This window comes from Hemiscyllium ocellatum, chromosome 12 (assembly GCF_020745735.1).
Source record: "Hemiscyllium ocellatum isolate sHemOce1 chromosome 12, sHemOce1.pat.X.cur, whole genome shotgun sequence".
In the NCBI taxonomy this organism is placed as follows: domain Eukaryota; kingdom Metazoa; phylum Chordata; class Chondrichthyes; order Orectolobiformes; family Hemiscylliidae; genus Hemiscyllium; species Hemiscyllium ocellatum.
This window is the reverse complement of record NC_083412.1, coordinates 12,813,891-12,836,161: the sequence shown is the minus strand read 5'-3', so window position 1 is coordinate 12,836,161 and position 22,271 is coordinate 12,813,891. Positions and strand designations below refer to the sequence as shown.

General features: G+C 41.9%; 1 protein-coding gene across 1 annotated transcript in view; it reads right to left on the bottom strand.

Annotated features, from left to right (window-relative positions):
* The window catches only part of LOC132820891 (cilia- and flagella-associated protein 44), a 162,042-nt gene that overhangs the window by 126,281 nt on the left and 13,490 nt on the right, over positions 1-22,271 (bottom strand). The window contains exons 5-7 of the mRNA XM_060833249.1: positions 9,728-9,944; positions 6,897-7,011; positions 4,442-4,606 (exon numbers count right to left, since the gene is read on the bottom strand). Coding sequence (XP_060689232.1) covers positions 4,442-4,606; positions 6,897-7,011; positions 9,728-9,944 — 497 coding nt within the window. The remainder of the gene's footprint in view (positions 1-4,441; positions 4,607-6,896; positions 7,012-9,727; positions 9,945-22,271) is intronic.

Below are 22,271 nucleotides of genomic sequence, written 5' to 3'. Positions count from 1 at the left end.
GGTGCATTCCCCACATTGCATGTAAATGAGGAAAAAAATCATGTGCATTTCACTCTTAACTGTTTTAAAGTCTTGAAATTGCCTTGAAAATTCACCATGCAGTGCTTCTGACATAGATGAGTACCTGTGGAGGTGATCAGCTGATGGTGCGGCTTCCTTCAGTGTTGGCAAGTGGGTGAGAATGTTGTCCTCCATTTGGATTGAGAGAAGTTGCAACTTTCTCATAAAAGCTTTCACCAAGTTGTAAATTTCATGCACAAAAAGGCCCTTGCACTGCAGTTTCACATTTAGTTCATTCATAAGTGCAGTCACATCAACAGCAAAACCAAGGTCTGCAATCCAGTCTGCATCTGAAAGCTGTGGAATGCCATTCCCTTCCTTCACACAAATCTTGAATCTCTTCTCTCAGGTCCCATACACTTTTCAGCATTTTGCCCAGACTGAGCCACCTGACAACTGTGTGGTAGCCTATGTCACGATGTTCAGTCTCATTTTCCTCCAAAAGTGCAACAAACTGCCTGTGATTCAAAGCTCTTGCCCTGATGAAGTTAACTATTTTAACTACAACATCAACCACATGGTTAATTTTTAACACTGACTTACACAACAATTCCTGATGTATAATACAATGCAAAAATACCAATTTCTGTTCAGGGCCAATTTCTGTCATTTTATCCTGCATTCTCTTTAAGAGTCCAACATTTTTTCCTGTTAGATTTGGACAACCATCCTTTGTCACACCCGCCGGCTTGTCCCATTTTAGTCCCAACGTGTCCAAACATGCATTTACCTCCGTGAACGAATCATTAGCAGTTGTTGTTCTTTTCATTGACTGCATGGCTGCCAGCTCCTCTGTGATTTTAAAGTCCGCAGTTATCCCATGTACAAAGATGAGTAGCTGGGCTGTGTCACGTACGTCGCAGCTCTTATCCAAAGCCAAGGAAAAAAAGTCAAAGTTGACCGCTCTTTACTGCAGCTGAAGCTCCAGATTTCTCGCAATGTCCTCAGTCCTTCTCGTTACAGTGCGTTGGGAGAGGAGCACATTCTCAAATGCCTCTTTTTTCTCCGGGCATATTAGTTCTGCAGAGTCCAACAAGCACTCCATCAGAAAACGGTTTACTTTTTCTGGCGATTTTATGGGATATGACATAACTTGTCTTGGCATGAGCTGACATTTTGAGGGCTAGCCAGCAAGCGTCACTTTTAGCTGTTCACGCACGCATGCACATACACGCACATGTGCGTCCATACGTAAATAAAAAAAGCATCCTTTTCAAAACAAAAGCAACACAGTTGTATTGAGTGCATGGCGTAAATACTTTTTCATTTATGTTCTAATTTAAGATTGACCTCATGCAGGCTGGACAGGAACGACCAAAGGATCGGATATGGCCCATGGGCCGTAAAATGCCCAGGTCTGCTATTCATATACCCATCGAGATGCCTTTTAAATGCTGTAATTGTATCAGCCTCTGGCAGCTCATTCCCTACACGCGCCATCCTCTATGTGAAAAAGTTGCCCCTTATGTCTCTTTTATATCTTTCCCCTCTTCCCCTAAACCTATGCCCTCTAGTACTGGACTCCCCCACCCCAGGGTAAAAAGACCTTGTCTATTTATTTTATCCATGCTCCTCATAATTTTATAAACCTCTATAAGCTCACCACTCAGCCTCCGATGTCCAGGGAAAACAGCCCCAGCCTGTTCAGCCTCTCCCTATAGCTCAAATCCTCCAACCCTGGAAAATCCTTGTAAACCTTTTCTGAACCCTTTCAAGTTTCACAATATCCTTCCAATAGGAGGGAGACCAGAAGTGCATGCAACATTCCAAAAGTGGCCCAACCAATGTCCTGTACAGCCGCAACATGACCTGCCAACTCCTGTACTCAATACTCTGACCAATAAAGGAAAGCACACCAAATGCCTTCTTCACTATCCTATCTACCTGTGACTGTACTTTCAAAAAACTATGAACTCCAAGATCTCTTTGTTCAGCAACACTCTCCAGGACCTTACCATTAAGTCTAAGTCCTGCTCTGATTTGCTTTTCCAAAATGCAGCACCTCTTATTTATCTAAATCAAACTCGATCTGCTGCTCCTCAGCCCACTGGCCCATCTGATCAATATCCCTTTGTACTCTGAGGTAACCTTCTTCGCATTCACTAAGCCTCCAATTATGGTTTTATCTGCAAATTTACTAACCATACCTCCGATGTTGACATCCAAACATTTATATAAATGACAAAAAGCAGTGGCCCGAGCTCCGATCCTTGTGGCACACTGCTGATCACAGGCCTCCAGTCTGAAAAACAACCCTCCACCACCACCCTCTGTCTTCTACCTTTGAGCCAGTTCTGTAACCAAGTGGCTAGTTTTCCCTGTATTCCATGAGATTTAACCTTGCTAACCAGTCTCCCATGTGGAATCTTGTCGAACTTCTTACTGAAGTCCATATAGATCACAGCCACTGCTCTGCCCTCATCAAACCTCTTTGTTACTACTTCAAAAAACTCAATCAAGTTCATGAGACACCATTTCCCATGCAGAAAGCCCTGCTGATTATCCCGAATTAGTCCTTGCCTTTCCAAATACATGTAAATCCTGTCCCTCAGGATTCTCTCCAACAACTTGCCCGCCACTGATGTCAGGCTCACTAGTCGATAGTTCCCTGGCTTTACCTTACACCTTTCTTAAATAGTGGCACTATGTTAGCCAACCTCCAGTCTTCCAGCATGTCACCTTCTGAAAGGTCTTGCTCTAAACTTTTAACCATGAACCCTGTCCTAGGTTCTCCAAACATGTCTGTTTTCTTTCCATAAGACCATACCTTGTAAAACTCAATCAAATCACTCTTAACACTGCAAATTAAATGAAATGTGAACCTTGTTTGTGTCGCCTCTCTTTGTAATGTAACCCTTGGAGTTCAGGTAACATTTGGTAAATCTACATTCTTTAATTGGCCAATATATCCTTTCTAATGACTAGTGCCCAGAACTGTTCACTGTACTCCAACTGGGGTCTAACCAGGATTTGTAAATTGTCATGTAAGTTTTAACACTTGTATTTTAGTCTTCTAGATGTAAAGGTCAACATTTCACTAGCCTTTTTGATTATTTTCTGCCTGCGTTGTGTTAGGTTTCCCAAGTCTCTTTGAGCCTTCACTGTTTCTAGCATTTCACAATTTAGAAACTACTCTGTTCTATACTTTGTTAGGATCAAAGTGAATAACCTCAAATTTGTCTCCATTTGTATCCATTTGCCACAGTTATGTCATTAATGAGTAGTTCAAATCAGTAGAAGGACAACTAGAGACATTCTGCCAAATGGGATACTTCCTCAGTATTCCTATTTCAACCATTCAGTTGATTTCCTAACCTGGTTAAAAATTGGCTTTCATTTCCATGAGTTCAAACTTTAACTCACAGTCTCTGTCAAATGCTTTATGGAAGTTTATACAAATAAAAATATGCATGTGAATCAGGTAATAATCCTGAGATTATTTATCCATTCAGGGTAGAAACAGACACATCAAAGGCATATCAAACCTGGAGCACCTCAATGGCATGCACTATAAGCCATTTTGGCTTATAGTAATTATAGCTGAAAATGTGTTGCTGGTTAAAGCGCAGCAGGTCAGGCAGCATCCAAGGAACAGGAAATTCGACGTTTCGGGCAAAAGCCCTTCATCAGGAATGGCTTTTGCCTGAAATGTCGAATTTCCTGTTCCTTGGATGCTGCCTGACCTGCTGTGCTTTAACCAGCAACACATTTTCAGCTCTGATCTCCAGCATCTGCAGACCTCACTTTTTACTTATAGTAATTATAGAATACAATCCAAGTCGTGTAAGTCGAAAGCCTGACAGATCGTTAGCTTGGTGTATTACGCTTTAGACAATTGCAGGTTGGACATCACTTCAGGTAAAGATCTTAATGAAAGCCTCAAGACTTGCAGAACACTTCAGAAGAGAGTGAAGAACAGTGAAGCCAGTATATGGTTTGTAATGTTGAAATAAAAAGACAGAATTAACGAGAAAGCAAAACTTAGAAAGATTTTCTGATGTAAAAATAAACATGAAATTAATTCTCCTTAAACAGGAACTATGTTAAATAGAACTTACAGCACAGAAACAGACCATTCAGCCTTAAGTGGTCAATGTTTTGCGTCACAACACAAGCTCCCTCCATCATACTTCATGACACCAGATAAACATATCCTCCTATTCATTTTCCATTGCAATTTACAAAAGTTCTAAGGTAGGAAAAACTCTGGTGACATTTCCAGGACAAAACATTTTCAATATCAACATACTGCAGTGGTGTGTGAAGAAAGAAAAGCAAGGAAATGGACTTCGTACTGACCTAGGTGTAGTCGAATTGACAGCAGTTCATAATGGAATTAAATTTATTCAATCATTGGATTTTAATATCTATCAGTACTCACCCGCACACACCCATCAGATCCAACAGTAATAAGTTCTCCTTCATCCAGTACGAACTGATTTATAGGTCCTTGGTGACATGGCTTGCCATCCCTTCTGCTTAGTTCCACTTTGATAAGACCTCCATCCCACAACAACATATTACCCCATTCACAGCCAGACACAACCTGCAAGAAAGAAGCACATCTTCAGGCACAAGTTTAGATAGATGGAATCGCTGCCTTGGGCTGCATTTATCCATTAATCAAGATGACTAAAAGCAAGCTTGACAGGTGATTTTTTTTTAAGTTTTTCTGCAATAATTGGAGGTTGGATTTGCATAATGTAATATTGACTCGACTTCAAAAATTAACTGCCAACAAGATTAGGGATATTTTGAAGACATGAAAAATGTTAAATAGTTCTAAGTTCCTTTTCTAGCTCAATATGTTTCACACATTTTACTTTAAATAACAATTCATCTCCGTTAGAGCATCGTTATGTAGATGTATCATCCAACTTACATTTCCAAGGACTGGACTCCAGGAAAAATGGTGCATTCACACCAAACATGCTGTTCAGATGGAGCTAAGCAGTTGACAATGCTTTTGGAGACACGTTAGTTTGAAATCAGAATAAAGCTACTGAATTTTTCAACCATAAGACACTGGAGAGGGAGGAGACCATTTGGCCCATTGACTCCTCCCTGCCACTCAATGAGATCATGACTGACCTGATAATCCTCAGCTCCATTTTCCTGCTTTATCCCCATCATCCTTCATTTCCTTAAAGAGTAGATTCTGTCTCTCTCACTCTGAAAATATTTGATGTATCTTCAAATGAGTTTTTTTTCTATTCTAACTTGAAGATGGATGAAAGCATCTCAAACTCCATATTGTGTCCCAACATCTTACTGTTAATCATGACTATTATTCCCCAATTTGTCTTGTCCTCCTCTTCCAGTTTAATCTTGCCCCTTCACCTTTGTTTCATTCAAAAGAAATGCGTTACATACAAATCAAATTTCTTATCTGATTCCCTTACAGAAAATTTAGTGTAGCAGGTTACTCACTACTGTTTGTAGTGTACATTAATAATCTAGATATAGGAGATTTGATCATTAAGCTTGCAGATGTCACAAAAATTGGCAGTGTGTTAAGTAGTAAGGAGGAAAGTATTAGAATACAGGATCATGTAGACAGGCTGGACAGATTAGCTCAGTAGTAGCAGATTAAATTCAATCATGATAAATGTGAGGTGATACATTTTAGTAGAACTAACAAGACAAGGGAGAATACAATGAAAAATAGGGGCGGCATGGTGGTTCAGTGGTTAGCACTGCCACCTCACAGCACCAGGGGTCTGGGTTTGATTCCAACCTCAGGTGACTGCCTATGTGGAGTTTGCATGTTTTCCCCATGTCTGTGTGGGTTTCCTCCAAGTGCTCCAGTTTCCTCCCACAATCCAAATATGTGCAGGTCTGATTAATTGTCCATTAGGTTACCCATTAGTCAGGGGCAAATGTAGAGTAATAGGGTAGGGGAATATGTCTGGGTAGGTCTCTTCGGAGGATCGGTGTAGACTTGTTGGACTTAATGGCCTGTTTCCACACTGTAGGGATTCTATAATTCTAGGTCCCTGGAAAGTACGGAGGATCAGAGGGAATTTGTTATGCATGTCCATTGAGCTTTGAAGGCAACAGGGCACGTGGATAGGGTGGCACATGGGATACTCGCCTTGATTAGTCAAAGCATTTTGAGTACAAGAGCAGGGAAATTATGATAGAGCTGCATAAGACATTGGCTAGGCCACAGCTGCAGTATTATGTGCATTTCTGGTCACCGCACTGTAGGAAGGATCTGATTGCACTAGAGGGGATGCAGAAAGGATTCACGACATTTTGCCTTAGCTGAAGCATTTCAGCTATGAAAAGCGATTAGATGAGCTTGGGTTGTTTTCCTTGGAGCACAGAAGGTTGGGGGGGGGGGGGTCTACTTGTGGTGTACACAATAATGAAGGGCACAGATAGTGTAGATAGGAAGAAAGCAGGGTTCATAGATTTAAAGTAAAATGCATGAGCTGCAAAGAGGATTTAAGTAAAACCTTTGTCACCCAGAGGGTATTGGATATCTGGAAATCACTGCCTGAAAGGATGGTAGAGGAACCATCACAATATTCAAGAAAGATTTTGTTGAAAAATTGAGAAGCATTGGCAGACAAAGCTATGGACCAAAGGCTGAGAAAAGGGATTACAGCAGATAGGTGTTGACACTCATTGCAGACACAATGGAGAAAAGGGCCTTTTTCTGGTCTGTACTACTTTATTTTTATTTTATTTCTATGATTCTATGTTATGACACTTGAGAATAATTGCAAAGTACAAAGATGTTTTGAAATCAAAACTAGAGAATAGCCCAAGTTTTGCTTCATAAGCATATTTCTTTATAAACTAAAGATGTAGGACATTGTCAACTGTACCTTTCCATCTGGCAACTCTACATAACCTTCAATGTCTGTTAGTGCAGTCCTGCCAAACCTGCCAAGTTCACCTTGCAGTTTCAATCCAGTGAAGGTCTCCACCATCTTCCAAAACCTGGAGGAGTTAGAAACCAAACAATGAGGTGCCAACCTCCAGCTTACATGTTTTTTATGTACCTCATTATAAAGTTGCAATATAGTGCAATATGATAAGTTACAAAAGGATGTAAAGGTACACCTAGGAACTACACCCAGAAACAGACCCTTTGGTCTGACACATCCGTGCCTTCCAAACATCTCAAGCTCAACTAGCTGAAAATGTGTTGCTGGTCAAAGCACAGCAGGCCAGGCAGCATCTCAGGAATAGGGAATTCGACGTTTCGAGCATAAGCCCTTCATCAGGAATGAAGGGCTTATGCTCGAAACGTCGAATTCCCTATTCCTGAGATGCTGCCTGGCCTGCTGTGCTTTGACCAGCAACACATTTTCAGCTGTGATCTCCAGCATCTGCAGACCTCATTTTTTACTCAATCTCAACTAGCCCCATTTGCCAGTTCAGCTTCAACGGTAGGGAAGCTTCTGAAACCAAAATGAAGAGTTGTTTGGGCAAATACAGGTTAATAAGGAAAACCATAATGAGTTTATCAAGGGCAAATCATGTCCAACTAACTTGCTGGAGATTTTAAAAGAGGTAATACAGAGATGATGAGAGTAATGCTGTTGATGTCGTGTACAGAAACGTCCAAGGGCATTTGATCCAGTGCAACACAACAGATTTGTGAGCAACTGGTGTATTGCATCCTGTTCTGGGTATCACACTTTAGAAAATACATTAAGGCATTACATGAAGGTGCAAAAAAAATTGTTGGAATGGCTCCATAAATGAAGAATTTGAGTTGCAATAAGCTGGAGAAAACAAAGTTAGAAAAGTTTGGAAAGGTTGAGATTGTTTTCCTTGGAGAAGAGAATGCTGAGGGAGGATTTGATAAGGGATTCAATGTCAAAGGTCTGAACAGAGTAATTAGGGAAAAATAGCTTCCACACAGAGTCATAGAGTCATATAGCATAGAAACAAACACTTCAATCTGACTTGTCTCTGTCTGCCTAACATCGCAATCTGAACTAGTTCCATTTGCTAGCAGTTGGCCCATATATCTCTAAAACCTTCCTATTCATACATCCATCCAGAAGCATTTTAAATGTTGTAATTGTACTAGTCTCTACCATTTCCTCTGGCAGCTTGTTCAATTCACGCACCATCTTCTCCATGAAAAGTCACCCTTCAGATCCTTTTTAAATCTTTCCCCTCTCTCTTAAAGCTATGCCCTCTAGCTTTAGACTCCCCCATCCTGAGAAAAGACCTTGAGTTCTTCCTGATCAAGGGTTTTTGCCCAAAACATCGATTTTTCCTGCTCCTCGGATGCAGCCCGACCGGCTGTGCTTTTCCATCACCACTCTAATCTTGACTCTGATCTCCAGTATCTGCAGTACCCACTTTCGCCTGGGAAAAGACCTTGGCTATTCACTCCATCCATACCACTCATAATTTTATAAACCTTGGTAAGATCATCCCTCAGCCTCCAACGATGCAGGAAAAAAAGCCCCAGCCTATTCATCCTCTCCCTATGACATCCTTTTCTGCAGCCTTTCAAATTTAACAACATCCGACCTATAGAACCATGACTAAAATTCTCTACAGTATTCTAAAATTGGCCTCACCAATGTCCTGCATAGTTTCAGAAGGATGACGACACAGAGGGTATCATTTTAAGTTGATTGTTAAAAGAAGCAATGAAACAAGATGAGAAACTTTTCCCCCCAGTGAATGATTAGGTTCTGGATTGTAGTGCCTGAAAATGGAGGCAGGCTCAAAATATTTAAATAGAATTTGGAATAGTACCTGAAAAGGAAGAATGTGCAGTGTTATGGGGAGAAGGTGGAGGGAGACAATAGATGCATTGTTCATTTGAACAGCTAGAACAGATACTCAGGCCTCCTTCTATGCTGTAACACATCACTGATTCATATAGCGGCATTACTTCGGTCCAGAAAGGAGACATCTTGATATCATAACTGTGTCAACAGAGACTTTGACTGTATTCCAGTCTTTGATTGGTTGCTATTCGGTGGCAAACATGTGCTATAATACCTTAGCTTCTTATCTAACTGCAAAGTCATCTGCCAAGAAAGTTCACTATCCTTGCACATCATGCCAGCTGATCTAAGCAAATCGCTGCCAACTGCAGAACAAAAGTAATGAGAAAATACAGATGGCTTGATATATAAAATCCAGCACTCCTCTAGGGATTTGCAGAAGCTGCAGTGACATGAAAAAACCTTTTCTGCAACAAAGGCGTAGGATGCAGGATGCACAGCCTAAAAATGCGACGGAGGAAGATTCAATCATGGCTTTCAAAAGAGAATTGGATACTTTTCTCAAAAGATCAAAAATTTGCAATACTGTGGGGAAAAGGTGGAGGATTGGACTAGGGGAGTTCCTTTTGCAGAGGGGCACCACACATACGATGAGCTGAATGGCTGCATGGTATTTTGCAACTATTCCATGATTTTATCATGAGGTCCAAAACAACAGGGATCATAAGTTTCTAATTCACTGAATCCAACTACACCCAAAACTCGCATTCAAAAACACAGTCCCACACCATCTCTCCCATCAGACCTTTAGCTTTAGCGTAGCTCCTTATTGGGAATAAGGAACAGCAGCACAGGCATTTATTAATTTATTCATACACAACTATCAAACTGTTAGAATATAAATATTAACATGCGATGCAATTCAGGATTAATCACAACTTAGTTTGATCACGTACCTGATGTGTCCTGTGCCAGAGGTGGTCAATTGTTCATCATTTTCTGGTGAGAAGGTGGCTCGGTAAACATCCTGTGAAAATGCTTTTGAGCGCAGCACTATTCTTTCCTGCTTCCAATTCCAAATAGTGAACATATAATCGGGGTTGCCTCCTACACTGGCCAGCAGACTACCCGATGAATTAAAGTCAATAAAAGCATAAGCTTCCAAAGTTCCTCCTGGGAAGGAAGCAGACAGAGTGATTATTCCCCAAAGTAATCTCACTCATTACAAAAAATAAGAAATTTGTGCTGAGTTTAGTTGTAGTAACTTAGCAAAAACTAACTATCTCTCTCACTGGAGATATGCACTTCAAATACATGACTAGCTACATATTTTTGACTGCCCTGAACAAACAATTAAACTTTTAATGACCTGCTTACTTAGGCCAACCCAGATCCAAAACACCAGAATATGACACTATGAAATTTAGGATATGAACAACAGTCCTTATAAATAGTGTGGCATCTTATAAATAGCACAGTAGGAGTGCACTATTAAATTACAAACTGCGCTTGAATTTCCTCATGGTAACTTCCTGTGTCACAATTTATTCTGAGCAAACAAGTTGCCTGCAATTGGTTGTTCTCCACACAAACTTATTTCAAAAATCTTCAAAATAAAAAGCTCATGACTTGAATCCCTGCTCTTAAAAACTATTCTATCACCCTTTTGCTCCAAAGGTATTGAACATGCATCTCCTCCCCTGTCCACCTATCCTACAATCCCATGTTTGATTCTCTTCAGTTTGTCACAACATCACTCAAGATTGAAAGCACTTATCAAAATCATAAATCACACCTATGTTACAGTGACTGTGGCAAAAGAAATCCTTGCTCATCCTTCTTGACATTTGACATAGTTGACCTCACCATCTGCCTCCAACAGGTCAAGTCCCCTCCATCATTCAGCCAGATGGAACTGCCCTTGCTGGCTCCATTCTTACCCATCACTTGTAGGTTGAGATTCGCCTACAAAGATTTCTGTTCCTTCTTCCACACTGTTTTTTCTGGAGTCATATTTAATACCACTGTTGATCACATTTCCCAGCACTCTTTTCTTGATTCAGAGTAGACTGTTGGGGAAATAATAGTAATTTGTCCTGCTTTTTGTGGACAGGACATAACTGGGCAATTTTCCACATTGTCAGATAGATGCCAGGTTTGTAGCTGCACTCTGTAGAAGTGGGGAACTCAAGAGAAATCTGAAAATGATGATTTATTCCGCACTTCTGGCTGAAAATCATTACACATTCTTACCATTTACGCTGATGTGCTGTGCTTCCACATCATTGAAAGTCAGACTATCTACACTGCTTCCTTCTCTTCCTGTTAGTTGTTCAATTGACCACCACCATTCCCCAATGGTTGTGGTAGGACTGAAAACGAGATTTGGAGCAGAATTATGCCATTGGCCCTTCAAGAAGCTTCACTGTTCAATTGTGACTGATACAATTCTTAACCCCATTCTCCTGCCTTCTCCCCATAACACATGATCTCTTTACTAATCAAGAACCCATTTACCTCTGTCCTCAATATACTCAATGACTTGACCTCTATAGCCCCCTGTGACAAATAAGTTCCACACATTCACCATCTTCAAGCTGAAGAAATTTCTCCTCATCTCCGTTCTAAAGGGTCGTTCCTTCACTCTGAGTCTGTGCCCTCAGGTCCTCAACTCTCTTAAGAGAAACATCATCTCCACATCCACTCGATCCAGGCTTCTCAGTATTCTGTTAGTTTCAATGAGATGCCCTCATTCTTCTATACCCCATCAAGTACAGGCTCAGAGTGCTCAAGAACATACAATAACTCCTTCATTTACAAGATCATTCTTGTCAACATTTTCTTGAACCCCTCCAACGCAAGCACATCCTTCTTTGGATATGGAGCCCAAAACTGCTCACAATATTCCATTATTGGTCTGACCACAGCTTGGGAACCTCAGCAATGTATCCCCCCCTTGTATTCTACCCCTCTCGAAATGAATGCTAACATTGCATTTGCCTTCTTAACAGACAACCGAATGTGAATGTTAACTTTAAGGCAATCCTGAACCGTGACTCCCAAGTTCCTTTGTGCTTCAGATTTCCAAAGCCTTCACCAAATCCAGAATCCCATAGGGTTCTGCCAGAAGTTGCTCTGTCAAAATTGCTGGGTCTGTGGCTGAGATATTTGTATCATCGAATGCCATAGGTGATGTGCCAGAAGACTGTAGATCAGCTGAAGGGTCCCACTACTAAAGAAAGACCAGAAAATGATCGAACGTCAGCCTGACAAAGGTGGTGGGCAAGTTAGAGGGAATCCTGAGGGACAGAATTTACATGTATTTGGGCTGATTAGGGATAGTCAACATGGCTTTGTGTGCGGGAAATCGTGCCTCCCTAACTTAATTGAGTGTTTGGAAGAAGTAAAAAAAACAGGATTAATAAATAATTATTCAGTGGACATGATCTATATGGATTTCAGTAAGGCATTCGACAAGGTTCCTCATGATAGATTAGTTAGCAAGGTTAGAACACATGGAATACAGGCAGAACTATCCATTCACATACAAAACTGGCTCAAAGGTAGAAGATAGATATGGCGATGGAGGGTTGTTTTTCAGCAGCACTATGCCACAAGGATCTGTGCTGGGTCTACAGCTTTTAGTAATTTATAAGAATGTTTTGGATGTCAACTTAGGAGATATGGATAGTAAGTTTGCACATGACACCAAAATTGGAGGTGTAGCAGTGAAAAAGACTGCTTCAGTATCCAATGGGATCTTGATCAGATGGGCTAATGGGCCAAGGAATGGCAGGTGGAGTTTAATTCAGATAAATGTGAGCTGCTGTATTTTGGAAAGGCAAATCAGAGCTGGACTTATACACTTAATCATAGTGTCATAGAGTCCTCCAGCCTTTTAGCCCAAACTGGTCCATGCTGACCAAAATGTCCATCCATTTCCCTGCACTTGGCTCATATCCTTCTAAACCTTTCCTATCCAAGTATTTGTCCAAATGTTTTTTAAATGTTGTTAATGTACCCTCCTCAACCACTTCTGCTAGCAGCTCCTTCCATATGCGTACCACCCTATGTGTAAAGAAGTTGCCCCTCAGGTTTTCCTTTATCCTTTCCCCTCTAACCTTAAACTGATGCCCTTCAGTCCTTGATTCCCCAACCCTGGAAAAAAGACTAAGTGCATTCATCTATCCATCCCTCTCATGAACAAAAGAGACTTTGGAGTGCAGGTTCATAGTCCCTTGAAAGTGGAGTTACAGGTAGATAGGATAGTGAAGTTGTTTAGTAAGCTTGCCTTTATTGGTCACAGCACTGAGTACGGGAGCTGGGAAATCATGTTGTGGCTAGCATTAGCTAGGCCACTTTCAGAATACTGCATGCAATTCTGGTCTCCCTCCTATTGGAAGAATATTGTGAAACTTGAAAAGGTTCAGAAAAGATTTACAAGGATATTGCCAGGGCTGAGGGTTTAAGCAATAGGGAGAGGCTGAATAGGCTGGGGCTATTTTCCTTGGAGCCCCAGAGGCTGAAGGGTGACCTCATGGAGGTTTTTAAAATCACAAGGGGCATGGATAGGGTAACAGATAAGGTCTTTTTCCTGGGGTGGAAGAATCCAAAACTCGAGGGCATAGGTTTAAGATAAGACTGGAAAGATTTAAAAGGGACCTAAGGGCAACTTTATAATGCAGAGAGTGGTGCATATATGGAATGAGCCACCAGAGGAAGTAGTGGAGGCTGGTACAATTACAACATTTAAGAGACATCTGGATGGGTATATGAATAGGAAGGGTTGAGAGGGAAATGGACCAAACACTGGCAAATGGAACTAGATTTATTTAGGATATCTGATCAGCAAGGGCAGATTGGCCCAAATTCCTGATGAAGAGCTTATGCTCGAAACGTCGAATTCTCTATTCCTGAGATGCTGCCTGGCCTGCTGTGCTTTGACCAGCAACACATTTGCAGCTGTGATCTCCAGCATCTGCAGACCTCATTTTTTACTCGAAGATTGGCCCAAATGGTCTGTTTCTGTGCTGTTCTTCGCTGTGACTCTACGTTTGTGTCAATTCTGCACTCTTGGTAGTCTCTTTCATGGGTCTGCACTTCTGATGCCTGGGAATCTTTCCACATAGCGTATGTTGTCATGGCAACGCCTCAGTGACCAATGCTAAAAAGCACACAACACCAGATTATAGTCCAAAAGATTTATTTAGAAGTACTAGCTTTCATAGCACTGCTCCTCCATCTGGTAACTAGTGGAACATCAGCAGCCAATGGCAAATGCCAATTCCAGACTCATTTTTCCCAGTGCCCCAGGTAATAAACAATAATCTGATTCCCAGCTATTAGTTGCTATGCTCCAAGCTCCGAAGGCAGCAGGGATTTCACCTCTTCTTCAATATTCTCCCACAGAGAGCTCCTCCAACTTTTCAGGAGAGGCAGTGAAGACCTTTCAACCAGTTCAAACAATTTAAATCAAGTTCCAAAGAATTTTCCTTGCCTGTTGAGCAACCTGTTCATGCTTCCACTCAGCTGTGTATGAATGCTGAGGGCCCCTGATTCCCGGCCACTCCTGAAAAATGGTGTGGCCTCAGAGATTGAGTCCTTCAATGTGGTCTGAACAAGTTTAATGGCTGGTTCTAGAGGCATCGCTCTGGTTTACTATCAGCACCATTTTCCACACTGTGGCAAAGATAGAGGGTGTTTCCCATGCCACCACCAATGCGTCCAATCCAGATGGATACATTCCAGCCACAATGTACAGGTGACAGCACCACCTGGTGGAGGAAGCTGTACTACCATTGAAATCATCATGATCTTTGATGATATATTATTGAAACATTTAAAGCCTTGTGGGATCTGGACAGAATGGATATCCAGAGGATAGATTCATAGAGTAACATAGCTTGGAAATGGGCCCTTCAGCCCTTGTTGCCCACTCAGTTAGTTCCAATTGCCCACATTTGGTCCATATCCTTCTAAACCCTTTCCATCCATGAACCTGTCCAAATGTTTTTTAAATGTCACTACTGTACCTGCCTCAACCATGTTCTCTAGCAGCTCATTCCATATATGCACCACTCTCTGTGTGAAGAAGTTGCCCCTCAGGTTCTTTTTAAATCTTTCCCCTCTCACCTTAAACCTATGTTCTTCAGTTTTCAGTCCCCCATCCCTGGGAAAAAGACTAGATACATTCATCCTATCTACGCCCCTCATGATCTTATACACCTCAATAAGGTCACCACTCATTCTCCTATATCGCAAGGATTAAAGTCTTATCCTCGCCAACCTCTCCCGAGAACTCAGTCCTATTAGTCCTGGCAACAGCCTTGTAACCTTCTTTGCACTCTTTCCAGTTTAACTATATAAAGATGTTTCTTCTTCTGGGGTAGCCTAAAGCTAGGGCACATTGTAAGAGAATGAGAGCGCTCTTTTTTTAAGACGGAGAATTTCTTTCTCTCAGAGTTGCTAGTCTCTGGTATTCTCTTCCCAAAAGTTACTGCAGGCTGGCTGTTTAAATTTATTCAAGGCTCAGTCAAACAGATTTTTGACACACAGGGGAGTTGAGGATTACGGGGTGCAGTCAGGAAGGTGCAGCTGCTCAAAGGGCCAAATACTCTACTCCTGAACATCAGTGCTACATTCCTATATATCCTTTGACATTCCATGTAGTGGACTGCATTTTCAATTCTTATGGAGGGTGACAGTGGATGAAGGCAGACAAAGAAAACTGCACTCAGAAGGCACCTCAGTGACACAATTAGATTTTCGAATGGAAGATAGGAGTGAGAGCTCACAATCCACACAGCTCCGATTAATTGCAGGTTGAATTTGTTAGAAGTACAGAGACAAAAAAAGGTTGTGATTTTCAAATGACATTCATGAGGAACGTAGAAAAACTGGGACATGTTCCTAGCAGGAACACGATGGGAAGATAATCATGCACATGACTGCAGAGTGAAAATATTGCATGACAAGGACTCAGTCTCCATCACTAGAGCTGACAGTTTTACCTTCTACAAGGACATGTGTTGTCGACCTCCATGGCTACTTCTACCTATACCTGCTGTGTCTGACCCGTTTGTACCTTTTCTTGCACATAACTTCAAACACATCCTTAGAGGAGGCATCAGAGAATCATGGACATAACCACAAATAGCTGTCAAAGGCCGCTAACCGTTTGCTCTTCCTACTGATTCATTTTCAAAGGCAAGATAAAGTCACAGTTACCTTTCACCTTTACATTTATTCCTCTGGATCGAGCCTCCTGCTTGTACCTGATGGTTTTATTTAGGCATAAAACCCACCTCCAATCTAAAAGTTGTATTGTATCACTACTACTGTGGGACCAGGAAATGGGAATGTCCCACACAACAAACAATTTACTCCAAATAGCACTCCCTTGCCTTATACCAATGTAATTCTGTTACTCTTCCCTTTTGGTTTTGCTTTTTCTCTCTTTTCTCCCATCTTTCTGCTATCGACTGTTCCATATGATTCTCTCTAAGTCTCTGCACTTCGATAGTCTTCTTTTATACAGTATTGAGGATAACCCATTCAGTTACAGTGATGAGGCCACACTGTGAACTGCACTAAGAACAATGGTGATAAAGTGGAACAATGAGCCATGGATGCTCTTTGGTACAGCATGTTAAGCTGTGTTAATTGGAGCACACGTGAGCTATGGAGTTAGGGGGGTTCAGTGAATAAGACCAGATAAAAAAATAGGAGTGAGCCGCTTGGCCTCTTGAGCCTACACCACCATTCGGTAGGAGTGTTGCTAATCCGACAATCCTCATGTTCACTTTTCTGCCCTTTCCCTGTAGCTCTTGATTCCCCAAGTGATCAAGAATTGATCTATGTTAGCCTGAATATACACAAGGACTGTGCCCCCACAGCTTCTGTGGCAAGGAGTTCCAAATTCTCTCAACCCTCTGACAGGAGAAATTCTTCCACATCTCACTCTTATATTGGCATTCCTTTATTCTGAATCAATGCCTTCTTGGTTGTACACTGTCCCATGAGGAGAAATATCCTCTCAGAATTTACCCTATCAAGCCCCTCAGTGATAGGACAGTGAAACACAGTGATAGCAGCAAGGTGAGCAATAGTGACAGGGCTGCACAGAGAGATAAGATGAGGGCCAGGCCACCAGAGACTGAAGGCCATATTTCGGGCTCTTGTTGGGAAAATAGTAAACTTAAGATGATTCTTTCCTATTCCTTCTTCCCAAGTACTTGTACTTTCACCAAGAACAAACAAAAAAGCCTTGTTCTGAAAGGCACCTTTTGCCAAGTAATATATATCAAGCTCACAAAGAATTATTGGAGAAAGATCAGGAACCTAGAAATGAGTCAGCTCTAGGCCTGGTTGCTTAAGGTATGGTGATAAAACTTGGGGTCCTGGGTAATCCAAGATGGAGGACAGGAAAAATTTCTGGCTATAATAGCTTATCCTTTTTTGATATATTTTAGGTGTTAGAGGTGATTTCCTTGAATACCAGGAGCAGCAATTACCATTTTACATGCTGTTGCATTGTTTTGGAACTTTGGAAAAAAAAGTCAAAACAACAACAGTTTTAAAAGGGAGAAGAACAGACAAAGGAAGCACATGGTGAGGTCAGAACAGGAGAAAGGGAGAGAAAGAAACTGACACCACAGTGAACCTGCCTTTGCTGTTTGAATTCATGTATCGCTGGACATTGGAGTGTGTCTGGTAAAATTAACGAATAGAAAAATTCACAACTGATCTTGAAGGAACTGTTTGGGCACAGCACAGAAACAGATAAGTGAATTGTTTTAAGTGTGGCCTACAGAAAGCCTACAGTAGTGAGTAGGGTGGGTTCTTTCTTGATTACATATTTATTGCGATATGTCTCTTGATTAAACTTAAAACATAAGCCGTAACTATTAATTTAACCTGGGGCAGTGTTTTGTAGAGGAATAAGACAATGTCATTTTCTGGGTCTGTCGATTCTGAAGGAGCAAAAATGGCCTTTAGTACAGTGATATATGCTTCTTTTTGGATGTGGGAGTTTAAATAGAGTTTAAGGGTCACTGCGGATTATATCTGCAATAAATGCTGTTGGTTGCGAATCCTATCAGATCAAATGGATCAGTTGGAGAGACGGTTAGAGGCAATGAGGAATTTGCAACAGCAACAGTATGTGATGGACGGCAGTTATAGGAGGGGGGAAAGTCGCAGGTACAGTCACATAGATGGGTTAACTCCAGGAAAGGTAAGAGATGTATGCATAAGTGCAGGGGTCTTCTGTGGCTATCCCCATTTCAAACAAGTATGCTGTTTGGAAAATGTAGAGGGTGATCGATTCACATGGGACCGTAGCACAAACAGTCAAGTTCCTGGTTTTGGGAATGGCTCTAATGCAACGAGGTGTACGTCGGGTTCCAAGAGATCAATTGTGTTAGGGGACTTTCTAGTCTGAGGTACAGACAGACGTTTCTATGGCCAGCAATGAAAAATCAGAATGGTGTGTTGCTTCCCTGGTGCCAGGATCAAAGACGTCTCAGAGAGGGTGTAGAATGTTCTCAAAGGGGAGAGGGGCCAGCAAAAGGTCATTGTCCACATTGGAACCAACGACATAGGAAGGGAAAAGGTTGAAATCCTGAAGGGAGATTACAGAGAGTTAGGCAGGAATTTAAAAAGGAGGTCCTCAAAGGTAGTAATATCTGGATTACTCCCGGTGATATGAGCTAGTGAGGGCAGGAATAGGAGGATAGAGCAGGTGAATGCATGGCTGAGGAGCTGGTGTATGGGAGAAGGATTCACATTTTTGGATCATTGGAATCTCTTTTGGGTAGAAGTGACCTGTACAAGAAGGATGGTTTGTATCTAAATTGGAAGGGGACTAACATACTGGCAGGGAGATTTGCTAGAGCTACTCGGGAGGATTTAAACTAGTAAGGTAGGGCGGGGGGTGGGACCCAGGGAGATAGTGAGGAAAGAGATCAATCTGAGACTGGTACAGTTGAGAACAGAAGGGAGTCAGTCAGGGCAGACAAGGACATGGTAGGACTAATAAATTAAACTGCATTTGTTTCAATGCAAGGGGCCTAAAAGGGAAGGCAGATGAACTCATGGCATGGTTAGGAACATGGGACTGAAATATCATAGCAATTACAGAAACATGACTCAGGGATGGGCTGGACTGGCAGCTTAATGGTCCCGGATACAAATGCTACAGGAAGCATAGAAAAGGAGGCGAGAGAGGAGGGGGAATGGTGTTTTTGATAAGCATTAGAGCTGTACTGAAGGAGGATATTCCTGGAAATACAAACAGGGAAGTTATTTGGGTGGAACTGAGAAATAAGAAAGGGATGATCACCTTTTTGGTAATCTATTATAGACCCCCTAATAGTCAGAGGGAAACTGAGAAACAAACTTGTAAGGAGATCTCAGCTATCTGTAAGAATAATAGGGTCGTTATAGTAGAGGATTTTAACTTTCCAAACATAGATTGGGCCGCCATAGTGTTAAGGGTTTAGATGGAGAGGAATTTGTTAAGTGTGTACAAGAAAATTTTCTGATTCAGTATGTGGATGTACCTACTCTTGGGAAATAAGGCAGGGGAGCACTTTGGGGCCAGTGACCATAATTCTATTGGATTTAAAATAGTGTTGGAAAAGGATAGACCAGATCTAAAAGTTGAAGTTCTAAATTGAAGAAAGGCCAATTTTGACGGTTTTAGGGGGCAGATGTTCACAGGTAAAGGAACAGCTGGAAAATTGGAAGCCTTCGAAAATGAGATAACGAGAATCCAGAGAAAGCATATTCCTGTTAGGGTGAAAGGAAAGGCTGGTAGGTATAGGGAATGCTGGATGACTAAAGAAATTGAGGATGTGGTTAATTGAGAAACAAACTTGTAAAGAGATCTCAGCTATCTGTAAGAGTAATAGAGTAGTTATGGTAGGGGATTTTAACTTTCCGAACATAGACTGGGACTGCCATAGTGTTAAAGGTTTAGATGGACAGGAATTTCTTAAGTGCGTACAAGACGATTTTCTGATTCAGTATGTGGATGTACTGACCAGAGAAGGTGCAAAACTTGACCTACTCTTGGGAAAGAAGGCAGGGCAGGTGAGTGAGGTGAAAGTGAGGACTGCAGATGCTGGAGATCAGAACTGAAAATGTGTTGCGGGAAAAGCGCATCAGGTCAGGCAGCATCCAAAGAGCAGGAGAATCGACGTTTCGGGCATGAGCCCTTCTTCAGGAAGTGAAGTGAGTGAGGTGTCAGTAGGGGAGCACTTTGGGCCCAGCGACCATAATTCTATTAATTTTAAAATAATGAATGGAAAAGGATAGACCAGATCTAAAAGTTGAAGTTCTAAATTGGAGAAAGGCCAATTTTGACAGTATTAGGCAAGAACTTTTAAAAGCTGATTGGAGGCAGATGTTCGCAGGTTAAGGGATAGCTGGAAAATGGGAAGCCTTCAGAAATGAGTTAACGAGAATACAGAGAAAATATATTCCTGTCAGGGTGAAAGGAAAGGCTGGTAGGTATCGGGAATGCTGGATGACTAAAGAAATTGTTGGTGTGGTTAAGAAAAAGAAGGAAGCATAGATCGAGTGAATTCTTAGAAGAGTATAAAGGAAGTAGGAGTATACTTAAGAGGGAAATCTGGATGGCAAATAGGGGACAGGAGATAACTTTGGCAAATAGAATCAAGGAGAATCCAAAGGGTTTTTACAAATACATTACGGACAAAAGGGTAACTAGGGAGAGAATAGGGCCCCTCAAAAATCAGCAAGGCAGCCTTTGTGTGGAGCTGCAGAAAATGGGTGAGATACTAAACGAGTATTTTGCATCAGTATTTACTGTGGAAAAGGATATGGAAGGTATAGAATGTAGGGAAATAGGTGGTAACACCTTGAAAAATGCCCATATTACAGAGGAGGAAGTGTTGGATGCCTTGAAATGGGTAAAGTGGATAAATCCCCAGGACCTGTTCAGGTGTACCCTAGAACTCTGTGGGAAGCTGGAGAAGTGATTGCTGGGATTCTTACTGAGATATCTGCATCATCGATAGACACAGGTGAGGTGCCAGAAGACTGGAGGTTGGCTAACATGATGCCACTATTTAAGAAGGGTGGTAAGGACAAGCCAGGGAACTATAGACCAGTGAGCCTGACATTGTTGGTGGGCAAGTTATTGGAGGGAATCCTGAGGGACAGGATATACGTGTATTTGGAAAGTAAGGGACTGATGAGGGATAGTCAACATGCCTTTGTGCGTGGGAAATCATGTCTCACAAACTTGATTGAGTTTTTTGAAGAAGTAACAAAGAGGGTTGATGAGGGCAGAGCAGTAGATGTAATCTATATGGACTTCAGTAAGGCATTTGACAAGGTTCCCCATGGGAGACTGGTTAGCAAGGTTAGATCTCACAGAATACAGGGAGAACTAGCCATTTGGATACAGAACTGGCTCATAGGTAGAAGACAGCGGGTGGGGGTGGAGGGTTGTTTTTCAGACTGGAGGCCTGTGACCAGTGGAGTGCCACAAGGATCGGTGCTGGGACCTCTAGTGTTTGTCATTTATATAAATTATTTGGATGCGAGCATAAGAGGTATAGTCAGTAAGTTTGCAAATGACACCAAAATTGGAGGTGCAGTGGACAGCGAAGGAGGTTACCTCAGATTACAACAGGATCTTGATCAGATGGGCCAATGAGCTGAGAAGTGGCAGATGGAATTTAATTCAGATAAATACAAGGTGCTCCATTTTGGGAAAGCACATCATAGCAGGACTGATACACTTAATGGTAAAGTCCTAGGGAGTGTTGCTGAACAAAGAGACCTTGGAGTGCAGGTTCATAGTTCCTTGAAACTGGAGTTGCAGGTAGATAGGATAGTGAAGAAGGCATTTGGTATGCTTTTCTTTATTGGTCAGAGTATTGAGTACAGGAGTTGGGAGGTCATGTTGCGACTGTTCAGGACATTGGTTAGGCCACTGTTGGAATATTGCGTGCAATTCTGGTCTCCTTCCTATTGGAAAGATGTTGTGAAACCTGAAAGGGTTCAGAAAAGATTTACAAGGATGTTGCCAGGGTTGGAGGATTTGAGCTATAGGGAGAGGCTGAACAGGCTGGGGCTGTTTTCCCCGAAGTGTCGGAGGCTGAAGTGTGACCTTATAGAAGTTTACAAAATTATGAGGGGCATGGATAGGATAAATAGACAAAGTCTTTTCCCTGGGGTCGGGAAGTCCAGAACTAAAGGGCATAGGTTTAGGGTGAGAGGGGAAAGATATAAAAGATACCTAAGGGGCAACTTTTCATACAGAGGGTGGTATGTGTATGGAATGAGCTGCCAGGGGAAGTGGTGGAGGCTGGTACAATTGCAATATTTAAAAGGCATTTGGATGGGTATATGCATAGGAAAGGTTTGGAGGGATATGGGCTGGGTGCTGGCAGGTGAGACTAGATTGGGTTGGGATATCTGTTTGGCATGGACGAGATGGACTGAAGAGTCTGTTTCCATGCTGTA